Consider the following 14663-nt stretch of genomic DNA (forward strand, 5'->3'; position numbering starts at 1 on the left):
TTTATTCTTTCTCTCCTTCACATGCTCACGAAATCATGGTGCAATTCTGATTTTTTCTATGTTTATTTTTTTTACTTTGAATGAAGAAGAAGAAGAATAGAGAGTTTAAGAAATGAGTGTGCATTTATTATGAAATCCTAATTTTTAAAATTTTAAATTAATTCAAAACTTGAAAAGAGAGCTTACCTCTTATTGGTTGGAATCACCATTCCTAATGACAAAAAAAAAAGCCAATTTCGAAATTAATGCAAAAAAAAAAAAAAGAATCTATGCAAAAAAAAAAAATCTTTACTTGTTGGTAACTTGATTTACCAAGGCACCTACATGCCATGTCAACATATTTGCACATTTATCTAAGTACCCATGTGTGGGTAATACCCATCGAGAACTTTTCCTTTTACATATTTAGTTATTTTAGCAGCATTCTTAATTCTTGAGCTATCTTATGGATGATAATGACTGAGAAGGACAGATCACATAAAAAAAACAAAGAGACACTTTATATAGATCTACATTTATATTGTTATTATTTTAATATAGATTTCCTTTTCTTTAATTTTTATTATGAGGGGCTACTAGTCGTCGTTATTAATAGAATAATAAAAAAAGTAAAACATATATAAAAGTTGGTTAGTTGTCGTTAGAGGTACGAAGGCAGAAACTTTTTAAAAAAAAAAAAAATAGAGAGGTTTCTCTCCCCACAACGACTCTCGTTCCTCCGCCTCAGAGCCCTCGATCCGCAATCGGACGTATTGTCGTTTAAGCTTTATTGTCGTTTGAATTGGAAATGGATTATCATAACTCCGACAGCAGTGGTACTGGTCAGTTTGAATGCATAACTTATTTTCCTTTATTCTCTTTTCTCTTTCTATTACAGGCAGTGCTGCAATTGGAACCTTCGTCCTTTATCGGTTAAGTTTATTTATTTAATTTTTTCTTGGGGGGGCTTGATTTGGGTCACTGGGTTCATTATGTTGTATGGAGTGGTGTGTTTTAATGGTCTATAGAGTTTATTTGGTGAGAATTAGGGTTTTGTTGCTAATTTGAATTTAACTCCTTTGGTTTTATTTGGATGGATTAGGGTTTCGGGGGATAACTCGAATTTTTAGGGTTTTGCCTAAAAATTTGGGGTTCTTCTTGGGTTATTTTTGATGTCTGGTTCAATAGCAAAAAGAAAGTTGATTACTTTTCGCTTTTGCTTAGATAAGGTGCAAAAGACTAGAGACGAGTTCAAGAAATTTTACATTTTAGCTTTCTGTAGGCCATAACGTGATTGAGTTTTCTTTTATTCAACATAACTGCGAGTGGTTTAGGAACTCTGATATTAAAACTATTGATTTGTAATTCGGCAATTCGAATTTAAGACCAGTTGCATAATAGAGAGTGGAGGCAGGTATTGCACAACTTTGTTCATGTTATCCGTACATTACCGAGTAGGTTATCATCATTCAGTGATGCTGGCCACCCAGCTTTGTTGGTCATGTAACCAAATTTTAACAGGATATAGTTATTTTTTTTAATATTCTAATTGAAATGTTGATAAATGTTATGAGAGATTATCTGCAGTTGAACTGTTTTGCAGGACCATAATATGCTTTGGGAAATTTTTTTGTAGGCTATGTTTGGTGGGAAGGAAGGAGAGATACATAACTTAGGGAAGGAGAGTGGGAGAGTAAGCAGATTAATCTTCTTTGTTGTGCTTAGAATGAGAGGAAGAAGAGAATTTATCCAAATATAGAGTGATTTGGAATATCCAAAATAAGGTTTTAAATCCATTGCCCAATCCCTTTTCTCCTTATATCTTTCCCACAAAATAAGCACCGTGCTTTCCATCTGTCCCCTAATCCCTTACCCCTCCTACGAAACACATTCTTGCCCACTTTATGAAATTATGTCAAGTTTAGTTTATTAGTATATTACATATAGTTTTATAATGTTAATATCATTTCAGTGCACATTTATTTTCATATGTATAGCTATTACAAGCTGTAACGTAGCCTGCAGAGTTTCTTCATTTTAGTTACATACATGATTTACCAATCTCAATAATTTTTTTCTTGTTTATAGACTTAGTTCCTTGCACGGTTTCCTTTTTCATTGTTTCCATTCATGAATTTGTTATATTATTCTTTCTTCCGTACTGAAAGGGATCATATTTAAATGAAATAATGAAATGAATAACTGTGCATACACGTGAAATAAAGAGGGAGAAAGTATCAAAAAGGTTAGCACGAATCTCATTGATTAGTGCTTTCTCCTTGCTATTGTAGGAAACACTTGTTTCTTGTGATCAAGTATTTCTTGATATCAAATAACTGCAGGTACTGATGATGATCTTCCTCCATCTCATCAAAACAGAGTTCCAAGAAATAGAGTTGCGGGGAATGGAAGATCTGCTGTAGGTTCTGTCTCATACCCTAGGATGTATGCTGACATGGAGACACAAATTCATCATCTTGAGCAGGAAGCGTATTGTGCAGTCCTACGTGCTTTCAAAGCTCAGTCTGATGCCCTTACTTGGGTATTATGTCGTCTTTCTTTCAACATTAATGTATATGTGCCTTGTTATTTTCTGAGTCAACTTTAAATTCTTGATTGCATTCCTGTTCTTCAGGAGAAAGAAGGTTTGATAACAGAACTTAGGAAAGAGTTGAGAGTATCAGATGATGAGCACAGGGAATTACTTACGAGGGTTAATGCAGATGACATCATCAGTAAAATAAGGTAAGTAGTGCCTCTCTTGATACAATTGCATTAGTAGGAGATGATGTTTAATTTGCAGAATTTATTGTCTCTATTGTTTTACTTAACACGTTTGATCCTTGACATCAGAGAGTGGAGAAAGTCGGGGGGAAATCAATCAGTGAGACTCAACCCATCACAGACTGTTTATGATGTTTTACCTAGTCCTACTATTTTGACATCCCGCAAGAAACAGAAAATATCCCAAACGGTAAACATCCATAGTGCAATTCTGGAGTCAATTTTTTTTAATCAGTTCATTTATAATCACAAGAGTAGAATTAAGAAAGATTGTTGACTCATATTGATGTTATCTCTTTCCGTAAGCAGGGTCTCCAATTCCCCGGTCTATCCTCGATGAAATCCATCCATTCCCCTTCTACGGGACTTGTTGTGAATAGGTCATTCCTGAGTCGCAGTTCTTCTGGTGTCCGTGCCACAAATGAGACTGCTGAAGCTGCTAATTTTGATTCATTTATTGGGAGGAAAGTATGGACTAGGTGGCCTGAAGACAATAGCTTCTATGAGGCTGTCATAACTGATTATAATGATGTGGAGGTTTGCTTATGAGATTCTGTTTCAATATCTTCCTCTAAAGCACCGTAAATTGTAAAACAAGTTTTATAGTCTGTTAATGTTTCCTTAGCTTCGCCTTGGCACCCACTTCTCACTTTGGCTTTTTTACCCTCTTGTTTGTATTTGTATCTTTGAGAATTTAACAGAAAAGGCTCTATTTGCAGTGCCTTGAAATTTAAAGCTTGGTTGATTGGACTAAATAGCCATATTTGACAAAGATTAGCTATGTTTAGTGGCAAATTCTTAGCCACTCTTCTGTCTTATTATTTACAGGGCCGGCATGCTTTGGTCTATGATATAAATACAGCACATGAGACTTGGGAGTGGGTTGACCTTAAGGAGGTAACATTTGTGTTTTAAAATCTTGGTTCCTAAACAATTATGTTTTTTGAAGATCAAGTATGATGATATGGCTTCAAACTTGGTTGTGTTATATATGATTTGTTTCAAAACATAACAGGAGAACTAAACCAATTTAGGGGTCAATGATTTGGCTTCTGATACCTGGAAGTGCTGTTTCCCAAACTGTCTCGGTATCGTACAACTGTCTCCAAAATAAAGATGATTGGGGGATGGACAGTTTCTGTAAATGTTATGGCATAATTTTGTTGTTAGTCCGTGAATAATTGGCAATTTTGTGGTGATAAGATGGTAAGAATCAACCTGTCAATTTCAAATAACACAGCAACAAGAAGCTAGGAAACCAGAAAAAAAAATGCACAGCCAAACAGAAACAGAAAATAGTCAGGATTCTCCTTCCATAAACTCTAGGATTCGAGAGCCTAGTCTCTCCAATTACTGTTTACAAATTCCACACCTCATTTTGACTTTTTGGGCCCCTTATATACTTAGGTACCCACTGAATAAACCTACACCCCCCTTACATAATACTTGCCGTTATAACTACTTTCTCAGTTCCCAAACTACCCCTTCTCAGCTCTACTCTAACGTCTTCTAGCATAGACAAAGGTCAATGGTGGCCTATCAATACCGCCCGCTAGGAGTTTCACCTTGTCCTCAAGGTGAAATGTCGGAAATTGGTCCTGAATCACGCCAAAGTCGTCCCATGTTGCTTCAAAATCTGGTAAGTGACGCCACTTAATCAACGCCTGGGGAGCTTCCTTTTGTGAACCTGGCCGAACTTCCAGAACTGATTCGGGCTCCAACATCCATTCTAAATCAGTCGTGAGACCTGCTGGAAGAACTGTTGCTTGCTGGTTTGGACCCAAGGCCTTTCGAAGGAGAGAGACGTGGAAAACGGGATGAATGGCAGCGGTGCTTGGTAAGTCCAAGCGGTAAGCAGCAGCCCCAATTCGTGCACACTTTAAAAGGCCCAAAATACCGAGGCGCCAACTTCTCATTAACGCGTTTAGCTACTGTGCGCTGCCTATATGGTCTCAACTTCACATACACCATCTCCCCCACGTCATAATGAACATCCCGCCGTTTCTTATCCGCTTGTTGCTTCATTTTCTGTTGTGCCCGCTGTAAATTCTGTTTTAACAGTTCCAAAACAGCATCTCTTTCCTTCAAATTCTGCTCCACTTCCGCGACTTTAGTGCTGTTATACTCAAATCTAATCAATGGTGGAGGGTCCCGATGGTAGACAGCTCTAAAAGGAGTCATTCCCGCTGCCGAATGAAAGGAAGTATTGTACCAATACTCAGCCCAAGGTAGCCACTTCACCCATTGGCTGGGTTTAGAGCTCACAAAACAGCGGAGGTATGTTTCCACACAATGATTCACCACTTCCGTTTGGCCATCGGATTGTGGGTGATAAGTGGTGCTTTGCTTGAGTGCTGTCCCTTGGAGTTTAAACAACTCTTTCCAAAATAAACTCAAGAAGATTTTATCTCTATCGGAGACAATGGACTGCGGAATGCCATGAAGTTTCACCACCTCGCGCACAAAGACAGCCGCTATCGATGCTGCTGAATAAGGATGTCGCAACTGAATAAAATGTCCATACTTGCTCAAACGGTCGACTACCACCAATATAGAATCAAACCCATTTGATGTGGGCATCCCCTCAATGAAATCCATGGAAATATCTTCCCAAACTTGTTCCGGAATGGGCAAAGGTTGCAACAACCCAGCAGGAGATTGAGCCAAATATTTGCTTTGTTGACAGACCGAACATTCCATAACAAATTTCTGCACATCCTTCCTCATTCCTTTCCAATACAAGTCAGCGGCTAGTCTTTGAAATGTCTTAAAAACTCCCGAATGACCCCCCACTTTGCTGCTATGGTACTCTTGCAATAGCAATGATATAAATGGTGAAGAGGATGGCAAAACCAGCCGCCCCTTAAACTTGAGACAGCCTTGAAATAAAGAAAATCCCCCACTCGGCTTGCCCATGGATAACTCCTTTATGACTCCAGCCAACGTTGGGTCGGTTGCAACATGTGCTTGTAAGTCCGGAATAGAAATGAGGTTTGGAACCGAAATGGCAGCGAGGATGGGCTCCCCATGGAGTCGTGATAACGCGTCGGCAGCCTTGTTTTCTAACCTGGGTCGGTATTGGATATCAAAATCATATCCAAGTAACTTTGTGAGCCACTTTTGATGTTCTAACGCCACCAGCCGTTGTTCCAACATAAATTTCAAACTTTTTTGGTCAGTCCGCACCAAAAATTTCTTTCCAAGTAAATATGGGCGCCATTTAAGCACCGCCAACACTATGACCATCGATTCCCTTTCATACACCGATTTAAGCTTATCTCTGGCTGATAATACCTTGCTGAAATACGCTATTGGCTGTCCTTGTTGCATTTAAACAGCCCCCAATCCCAAGCCTGAAGCATCCGCCTCCACCACAAAAGGTTCCGCAAAATTGGGCAGCGCCAAAACAGGGGCAGAACTCATGGCTTCCTTAAGCTGATTAAAAGCATCTTGGGCTTCCGTTGACCACCCAAACGCGTCTTTTCTCAGCTGGTCTGTCAAAGGCCTTGCAATACCTCCATACCCACGCACAAACTTACGGTAATAGCCAGTCAAACCCAAAAATCCTCTAAGTTCGCGAACTGATTGTGGGGTTGGGCACTCTTTCATTGCTGAAATCTTGCTTGGGTCGGCTGAAACACCCTTGGCTGAAATTATATGACCCAAATATTCCACCCTCTCTTGTGCGAACAAACATTTCTTGTGATTGGCATACAATTGGTGAGTTAATAAGCGGTCCAAAACCAAGCGGAGATGGTGCATGTGCTCCTCCAATGATCTGCTATACACCAAAATATCATAAAAAAAAACCAGAACAAACTTGCGTAAATAGTTGCGAAAAACCTCATTCATAAGGGCTTGCAATGTGGCTGGGGCATTGGTCAACCCAAATGGCATGACTAGAAATTCATAGTGTCCGTCATGGGTGCGAAAAGCAGTCTTCTCCACATCCTTGGCAGCCACTCTAATTTGGTGATAACTCGACTTTAAATCCAGCTTTGAAAACACTTGGGCTCCATAGAGTTCGTCTAACAACTCATCAATCACGGGGGTGGGAAATTTATCAGCCACCGTCTCCCTATTCAACGCCCTATAATCCACGTAAAAACGCCAACTCCCATCTTTCTTTTTCACTAGAAGGACCGGGCTCGAAAACGGACTTGTACTTGGGCGAATAATACCCGCTTGTAGCATCTCTAAGATCAGCCGTTCAATCTCATGTTTTTGCACCTGAGCATAGCGATACGGCCTCACCGAAACAGGCTGCGACCTGGGCTTAAGTGTGATGACATGCTCCCTAGCTCGGCTAGGAGGGAGACCCGACGGTGACTGAAATACTTGTTGGAATTTCTGTAAAACAGAGTTAATGGCTGCTGGAATTTCAGGAATGGCTGTCTCTTCCTCTGTCATTAACGCCCCAAAGTGAACCCAAAACCCTTGGGCTTCCCGTTCTACCGAACAAATCATGGCTTTCAATGTAATGGGCGACTTACACAAACGTGGGTCTCCTTGTAATGTTATCCAAGTTCCTGCCATTTCAAACTTCATGATCATTGTACGCCAATTCACTTGCATATTGCCCAGCGTTTCCAGCCATTTAATCCCCAAAATTACATTAGCTCCTCCCAATTCCAGCGAAAGAAAGTCCGTCACCACCCGCAAAGCTCCCAAATCCAGCTCAACTTGTGCACATATTCCTTCTGTCCGCACTTTCCCACCGGTGCCTAACAACACCCCATAACATGTAGTTGCTGTAATTGGTATCCCTGTAGCCGATACAACGTCCATAGAAATAAAATTATGGGTCGCGCCGCTGTCGATGAGTACCGTTATTGGTTGTTGTCCAATATGGCCAGCCAACTTCATTGTATGGGCGGAGGAAATGCCCACCAAGGAATTGAGAGACAAGGTTGCCAAAGTTTCTTCGCCGGCTGTAAGTTCCTCTGAATCTGGCGAAGGTGGCGGGGAGTCATCTGTGTTCGCATTGTCCTCTTCATCTGACAATAAAAGGACCTGTAATGCTCGCTGTTCGCACTCATGACCGTGAAAAAATTTCTTATCGCACTTGAAGCAAATACCCTGCGCGCACGTGTCTTGGTATTCGGCTTCTGTAAGCTGTCGGAACTGCTGCGTTTTGGGTGGTTGACCGGCGACGGAACTGGGAACGGTCGTGCGTATAGGCGGTGACGAGGGCGGCGCACTTGAGGCTGGGTGTCCGTACGCGTGCGGCTGAGGCACACGGTAAGCAGACTGGTTTAGGGCTTGTTTCGAATGGGCTGGAAATGACTAAGCTGATTTAGTCGAACTGGGCCGAAACCCTAGGCCCAAATGCAGCAACTGGTTTCCTTCTTCAACCCTCTGTGCTGTATCCATGATTTGGGCTAACCCAAAGGGTTGCAGAATATGCAGAGCAGCTTTTATCTCATCCTTCAGACCTCTCATGAAGCTGCCTTCCAGAATATGCTCAGGGATATCTGGAACACGTGAAGCAAGGACCTCCCAACGCACCCGATAATCCTTGACTGTTGACGTTTGGATGATCGACAAAAGCTCCTCAGACAATGACCCAAACGGTGCCGCACGGAATCGCAGTAAAATCAGCCGTTTCAGCGTTGCCCAAGAAGTGATCAGCCTTCTCTGATTTTCCCATTGGAACCACGTTAAGGCATCTCCATCGAGTCCGATGATTGCTGTCTCCAACATTTGTGGCTCCGTCAAATGCATCAATAAGAAATATCTCTCTGTTCTGTAAACCCAACTGTCGGGGTTATCCCCGGAAAACAGCAGAAGCTCCATTCGAGGTGGCCGATAATCATGGCCGAAGGTCTGGCCCGCAAACAGCGGCTCCGATGATGGCTGTTGCTGATCGTGAGGCTGGCTGGAAGGTTCCCCAATGATCGGAGGTGCTGGGGAAAAATTCTGGCCGCTTGGTGAATGCTCCTCCTCCATCGTGTGTCGCTGCCTGTCGGATTCCATGGTCATAGAGCCCCCCGTCGGCTTCCCCGATGCCTGTAACAGCTGAGCCAAATGAGCCACCAAGAAATCCATCTTCTTCTCCATAGCCGGCAGCCTAAGAACCTCTGTCTTCATCGATTCCAGCTCTTTGGGAAGGTGCTGAAATTCAATTCTGAAGCCATCTAATTCCTTCCTAACTTCCGACTGCAACAACTCCATTCTCTCCTCCAATACTTCCGTTTGCAGATCTTTTTTCGGCCCCATGAGATCGAATGCTCTGATACCAATTTGGTAAGAATCAACCTGTCAATTTCAAATAACACAGCAACAACAAGCCAGGAAACCAGAAAAAAAATGCACAGCCAAACAGAAACAGAAAATAGTCAGGATTCTCCTTCCATAAACTCTAGGATTCGAGAGCCTAGTCTCTCCAATTACTGTTTACAAATTCCACACCTCATTCTGACTTTTTGGGCCCCTTATATACTTAGGTACCCACTGAATAAACCTACACCCCCCTTACATAATACTTGCCGTTATAACTACTTTCTCAGTCCCCAAACTACCCCTTCTCAGCTCTACTCTAACGTCTTCTAGCATAGACAATGGTCAATGGTGGCCTATCATAAGAATTCTTGATAAGGTTGTTGAGTAGTAAACCGATATAAAACTTATTTTACTGTGATCTTTACTCTGTTGAATAATAATAATAAAGAAAATTCATTTGCTCGCCATGTTTAAAATTAAAAATAAATACAAATTCTGGCAAGCATTTTTTTAAAATTTTTTTATTTTTTAAATTGAGGGTTTTCTGCGGGCCATGCAAACTTCAATGCAGCCTTGTACACTTATATGTTGTCCTTTGTAGAAGGTACAGTTCCTACCTATTTATTTATTAGGCAAGATTATTGATTAGTAGTAACTGCAGATCCCTCCAGAGGATATCCAATGGGAAGGCGCTGATCTGGTTATCTCTCATGGAGGAAACCATGACGGCCATGGGCGTGGTCACAAGAAACCCTCGAATCGTGGTGGTGCCGTTCCAGGTTCTGGAAGAGGGAGAGGACCCATTAAGGTGCAGCCAAAGAAAGATTTCCTCCCGGCACCAAATGGGATTGCAAAAAAAGTATCAGATGATATTGAACTACTTAACACTGATGCATTGGTCAAGGAGGTATGTATGATAGATAGTTCTTAGCCAAATTTGTTAATATGTTGTTTGCTATTTACTTAGTTACACCCTTTTACTTTTTTTTTATTTTTTATTTTTCCAGGTGGAGACTGTTTTCAGTGCAAATCATCCTGATCCTTTTGAGCTTGAAAAGGCGAAGAAAATGCTGAAAGTAAGATAAATCTGCAACATACCTGGAGCTTTTATCTTTGTACAGATTTACAGATTTCTATGTTATTTCTGTTGCAGGAACACGAACAAGCATTGATTGATGCCATTGCGAAGCTTGCATATTCATCTGATGGTGAAAGTGGTAATATATGTGTAGATTATTTTTCCATTTATTGTTAACTGCAGTCATATTTTCTTCATTGTTACCTTAAGTCATACCACTCAAGTACATGGAATAAAGCTTTTTATTTTAGTACGTTTAGAGATCATAATAATTTTGTGTTAGTGACGTCCTGGATTGCAGTGGAGTAAATTGTTTTGAGCTGAAATGTTCAGGAATAGGAAATAATCCATGAATTGAAGAAATATTTTGTTAGCTCGTGATTGAGATTTACCATTTGAAAAGAATTTAAGGTCTTATAGTATAAGCCCTTTTTTCCCTTCCCCTTGTTCTTCGTTACTGGTCTTACTTTTTAAGCTTCTTCCGAGCATATATAATTTCTTAATTTTTGTTAAAACATTATAACACAGCAAAAATTGCTTCACTGTTCGACAATAATAATGGTTTTCTTGCTTAAAACAGATGGAGGGCATCCATTTCTATATGGTCAATCGATGGACAGAGAATGATGAAAGGAAATTCTAGTGTTGAAAAAGTAGTTTCGACCCGAGACTGAAATCAGGGAAAGGAAGAGTAGCATTGAAGTTGGTTTTGGGAAATTGGCTGGGAATAGAAAAGAAATTGTTTATATGCACCATTTGACTGAAGTATTGATGAATTGATGATGTTGCTATTGATATGTCCATTTTGTTCTTTTTAAGTTTGTAGATATCCATCTCTGGTGTAATTCGGTGAAACCCCAATTTTCCTATTGAGGGCTAAAGATTTAGGAGTCAGTAGGGACCTTTTTTTCAAAAAAATAAAATAAAAATCTCTCTATCAATAGCGTCTACTTTAAGCATTGTCATGGCTTATTTTGACAAATTGTTGCGGATCCCACTTTACTGGACCAAAAGTTTAGGAAGTATGAAAAAGAAGAAAAAGAAAAACAGAATTAGCAAATCAGTCATCCTCGGGGACTATATTTCCTGAAGTTTAGATTTCTTTCTTTTATTTGTATTATATATTTTCAATCTACATTATGGAGTTAGTACTTATGAATAAAAGAATTATTTTGAAGATCCATCTTCTAATATTAAAATGGGCAGTAGTTTATTTTGAGGAATGAATTCCTCATGATTTTGAAACTGGGGATTGCTGTAAAAGTAACACCATGTGTGGGAGGGTTCAAGCTTGGATACTTCTCATTTGTGGGGAATCAATTATAAGAAAATCTAATGGCTATTAGTAGAGCTGTAAATACGGGCCAGACTTTTGAGCACGGCACGAGCACGACATGGCACGAAAAAATATGGGCTTGGGCCAGGCACGGCACGACACGAAAGCACGAACAAACTAGCCCGAAAGCACGACACGATAAAAAACCCGATATTTTGACATTAATAATCATAATAAATTTTTATATGTTAATAATTAATAAATTAAAATGATAATATATGTTTTATTTTTCTCTATGTTTATATTTTTATAATTATATTAATTTATTTTAAGATTTGTTAGTTAAATTTTTAGCATTTATTAGTAGGTATTAAAATTATAATAATTATCTTTGATATAATTTTGTGTAAAATATTGTTAAAAAGTATATAAAAATATCTAAAATTATAATTTAAACAAAGAAATGTATTTGGTTTGGTGGTAAGTCCATTAATGGTTAAAGAGGAGGTGGAGGGTTCAATTCTCCATCCTCACATTTTTTAGCAAAAAAAAAGTGGGCCGGCCCGATATGGGCCGGGCCAATGGGCCGTGCTGTGCCTACTCTTTCAAAAATGGGCCGGCCCAGCCCGGCACGAATTGAATATGGGCTGGGCTCGGCCCAACCCGAATTTATCGGAGGCACGAAAATGTGGGTCGGGCCGGCCCACATTTACAACTCTAGCTATTAGTTTGGAGTAATAATATTTATGCTTATTTGCAGTGAAAAACCTTTACCTACTTTACTTTTTGTAAGTCCTCAATCTCCATACTAGTGAATTAAATCTTCATCCTCTACAAATAGTAGCATTTGTTAATCCTTCAGTATCTGCTGTTAAATAAGAAAAGCACATGATTTTTTTAAAATGAAATATTGTATGAAAATAAGAATATCAAATGAGGAAGTTATCAAATTAACAATCTCGCCACCCAAACATCATTCAACATCATTCATCTTCTTATTCAAGCATCTCGTCACCCAAACATCATTCATCTTCTCATTCAAGCATTTCATCTTTTGTTGTTGCAAATACAAAGTCAGTAATTTTTTATTTTGAGCTTGCTTGGTCTCATTCTATGGTGCTAACACACCAGTATTGTCTTTTATTCACACTATAACAAGCATATAAACGATGAAGGGTTTGCCTCTCCTTGAGTACAACTTTTGCAATAGTTTCAATATCATACTCTCAAAATAAATATTTAAGATACCTACGATCAAGTACAACAGCAACAAACAACATAAGATTGATGTTTTCAACATCCCCTCCCCTCATATTTGTTACACTATCTTTTCATACTAGCAGCCATAACAAATAATAAACATTCTTCACTTGAAATCAAATCGACAATTGAGAGTCATTTTCACAAATTTCGTGATAAAAGATGTTGGGTGTAACATGCAAAGTACCACATTTAGTGTGATTTCATAAAAAGTGCATAGAAACTCACTCTCCCAATCAGTAAAAGTAGGTAGTCCAACTATCTTCTTCCACTTTCATTTTCATTGATGTAACTCAAGAATCTATCATCTTCTTCTTCCTTATACTTTGCAAAGGCTTTTTCAAACTTAATAGTCATATCTAACATCATAAAAGTGGAATTTCTACCTTGTAGGCACATCTAAAACCAAACACCCCTTATAATCAATTTTTTCTCTCTCAACATGAGTTTTGAGTTTCCCAAATCTTGCAAGAGATGACCAAATGTACCCCACAACATTACAAATGACAGCAATTCACAAATAACCCAGCCAACCAACTAATTTTGATACATATTTCTTTTTTAAATAATTTTTTTTTATAAATATGTTCAAATCTAAGAAAGAACTAAATGCAAAAATATTTACTAAAATTAGTGGAAATGTGCCATTTTGAACTAATTTACCATATGCAAGGTATTAGAATAATATTAATTAAATATAAGGGTACTAACTTACCTCACTATTTAAATCTTACTTAAAAAAATCGAAATCGAAAAACTCATTCTTTTTTAAAGTAAAAAAGAAAAAAAAAATTATTTACTCTAAGATAAAATAACTTGACCATTTTTTTTAACTCAACTCACTCTTTTATAATAGTTATTAAAAAAAAATTAAAATATATTCTCCACTTCGAGACAATATAATTTGATCAAATTTGCTATTTAACTCATTCTTTATAATTATATCTTAGCCAAAGAAAAGAAGAAGAAGAAACTCACTCTTTTTTTTTTAAAATAAAAAAAATATATGTTATTCACTACAAGATAAAATAACTCGTTATTTTATCATAGTTATTGTGTGGTCGCATGTGCTTCACACATGCATGATATTATATATAGTATAATTTAGAAATATATATTATTTTAGGGATAGGTATTTATGGTTATAACAAGCTGTTGACTGGCTTTTTCGCTATCAACCTGAAGATGAGAGATTAAAGAAATGAACAGACAAGAACACAATAGTTTTTACGTGGTTCAGGCTATAAAAGAGCCAAAGTCCACGAGTCTCTGGTATGAAGGAGATTGGAAGCTTGTTAGGGCATGCTCCAATGAAGTTTTCTCTGGCAGCGTTTATATTGCTCTGAGTACAAGGTTCTCTTTCTCTAAAAATTCCAAACCCTTTACAATGAGACTCTCAACCCTATTTATAGAGGCTGGGGACATTAATGCCAATTATCTATAATTAATACACATTCTCTCCATTATTGGAGTTTTAATACCACTTTAGTGCATTGGGCTACATTAACAAGAGACCACGACCTAGGCGAGATATGCGTGGCCCACCCCATAAAGTTACCTACTTTATGGGGAACATCCCCTGGCACTGTTAGGGCACACATATCTCCATGTCAGACGTCGTAGTGGGAGTGCGGATTGTCAAGTCGTACAATTGACAACACTGTGGACGGATCGCCAAAAAGGTTGTCAAACGATCCTCTGACGCTGCAAACCTACATTGGCTGACACCTGGGTAGCCTTCTAGGTCCCGAGGATGAAGTCCCTGACTTGGAAGACAACTTGTAACGACCCAAAAATGCTAAAAGGTTTAGAGCCTTGATTAGCGTGCCAGGAGGGCATAATTGGATATGTATGTGGTTATGTGATTTAAATTCGTGACTATGTGGCATGCATATATATGATGATGTGAATATATTATATGCATGTTTATGAGTATAAGATATGCATGTGGACCTTTTATTGTTTGTAAGGGCATATCTGTAATTTTGGCCCGTTAGGGCATAAATGCGATTATATGTGATAAATGGTTGAGACTACATTGTTATGTGGATATATTTGCAGTAC

At 38.8% G+C, this 14663-nt stretch overlaps 1 protein-coding gene across 17 annotated transcripts; it reads left to right on the forward strand.

Annotated features, from left to right (window-relative positions):
• Positions 1–649: 649 nt before the first annotated feature.
• LOC133823462 (protein EMSY-LIKE 1-like) lies at positions 650–11110 on the forward strand. 17 transcript variants are annotated; one of them, XM_062256248.1, is made up of 12 exons: positions 655–821; positions 1616–1672; positions 2205–2224; positions 2359–2521; positions 2615–2724; positions 2833–2953; positions 3073–3300; positions 3592–3660; positions 9647–9892; positions 9993–10061; positions 10139–10202; positions 10644–11110. In XM_062256248.1, exons 2-12 carry the CDS (start codon positions 1619–1621, stop codon positions 10688–10690), a joined length of 1191 nt encoding a protein of 396 aa, XP_062112232.1. In that variant the 5' UTR covers positions 655–821; positions 1616–1618; the 3' UTR covers positions 10691–11110. The 17 variants fall into 17 exon arrangements, with proteins under 17 accessions (XP_062112234.1, XP_062112235.1, XP_062112232.1 ...); XM_062256249.1 differs by having other exon boundaries at positions 655–815; XM_062256253.1 differs by having other exon boundaries at positions 657–821; positions 1616–2224; positions 2322–2521.
• Positions 11111–14663: the final 3553 nt, after the last annotated feature.

Source organism: Humulus lupulus, chromosome 3 (assembly GCF_963169125.1).
Source record: "Humulus lupulus chromosome 3, drHumLupu1.1, whole genome shotgun sequence".
NCBI lineage: Eukaryota > Viridiplantae > Streptophyta > Magnoliopsida > Rosales > Cannabaceae > Humulus > Humulus lupulus.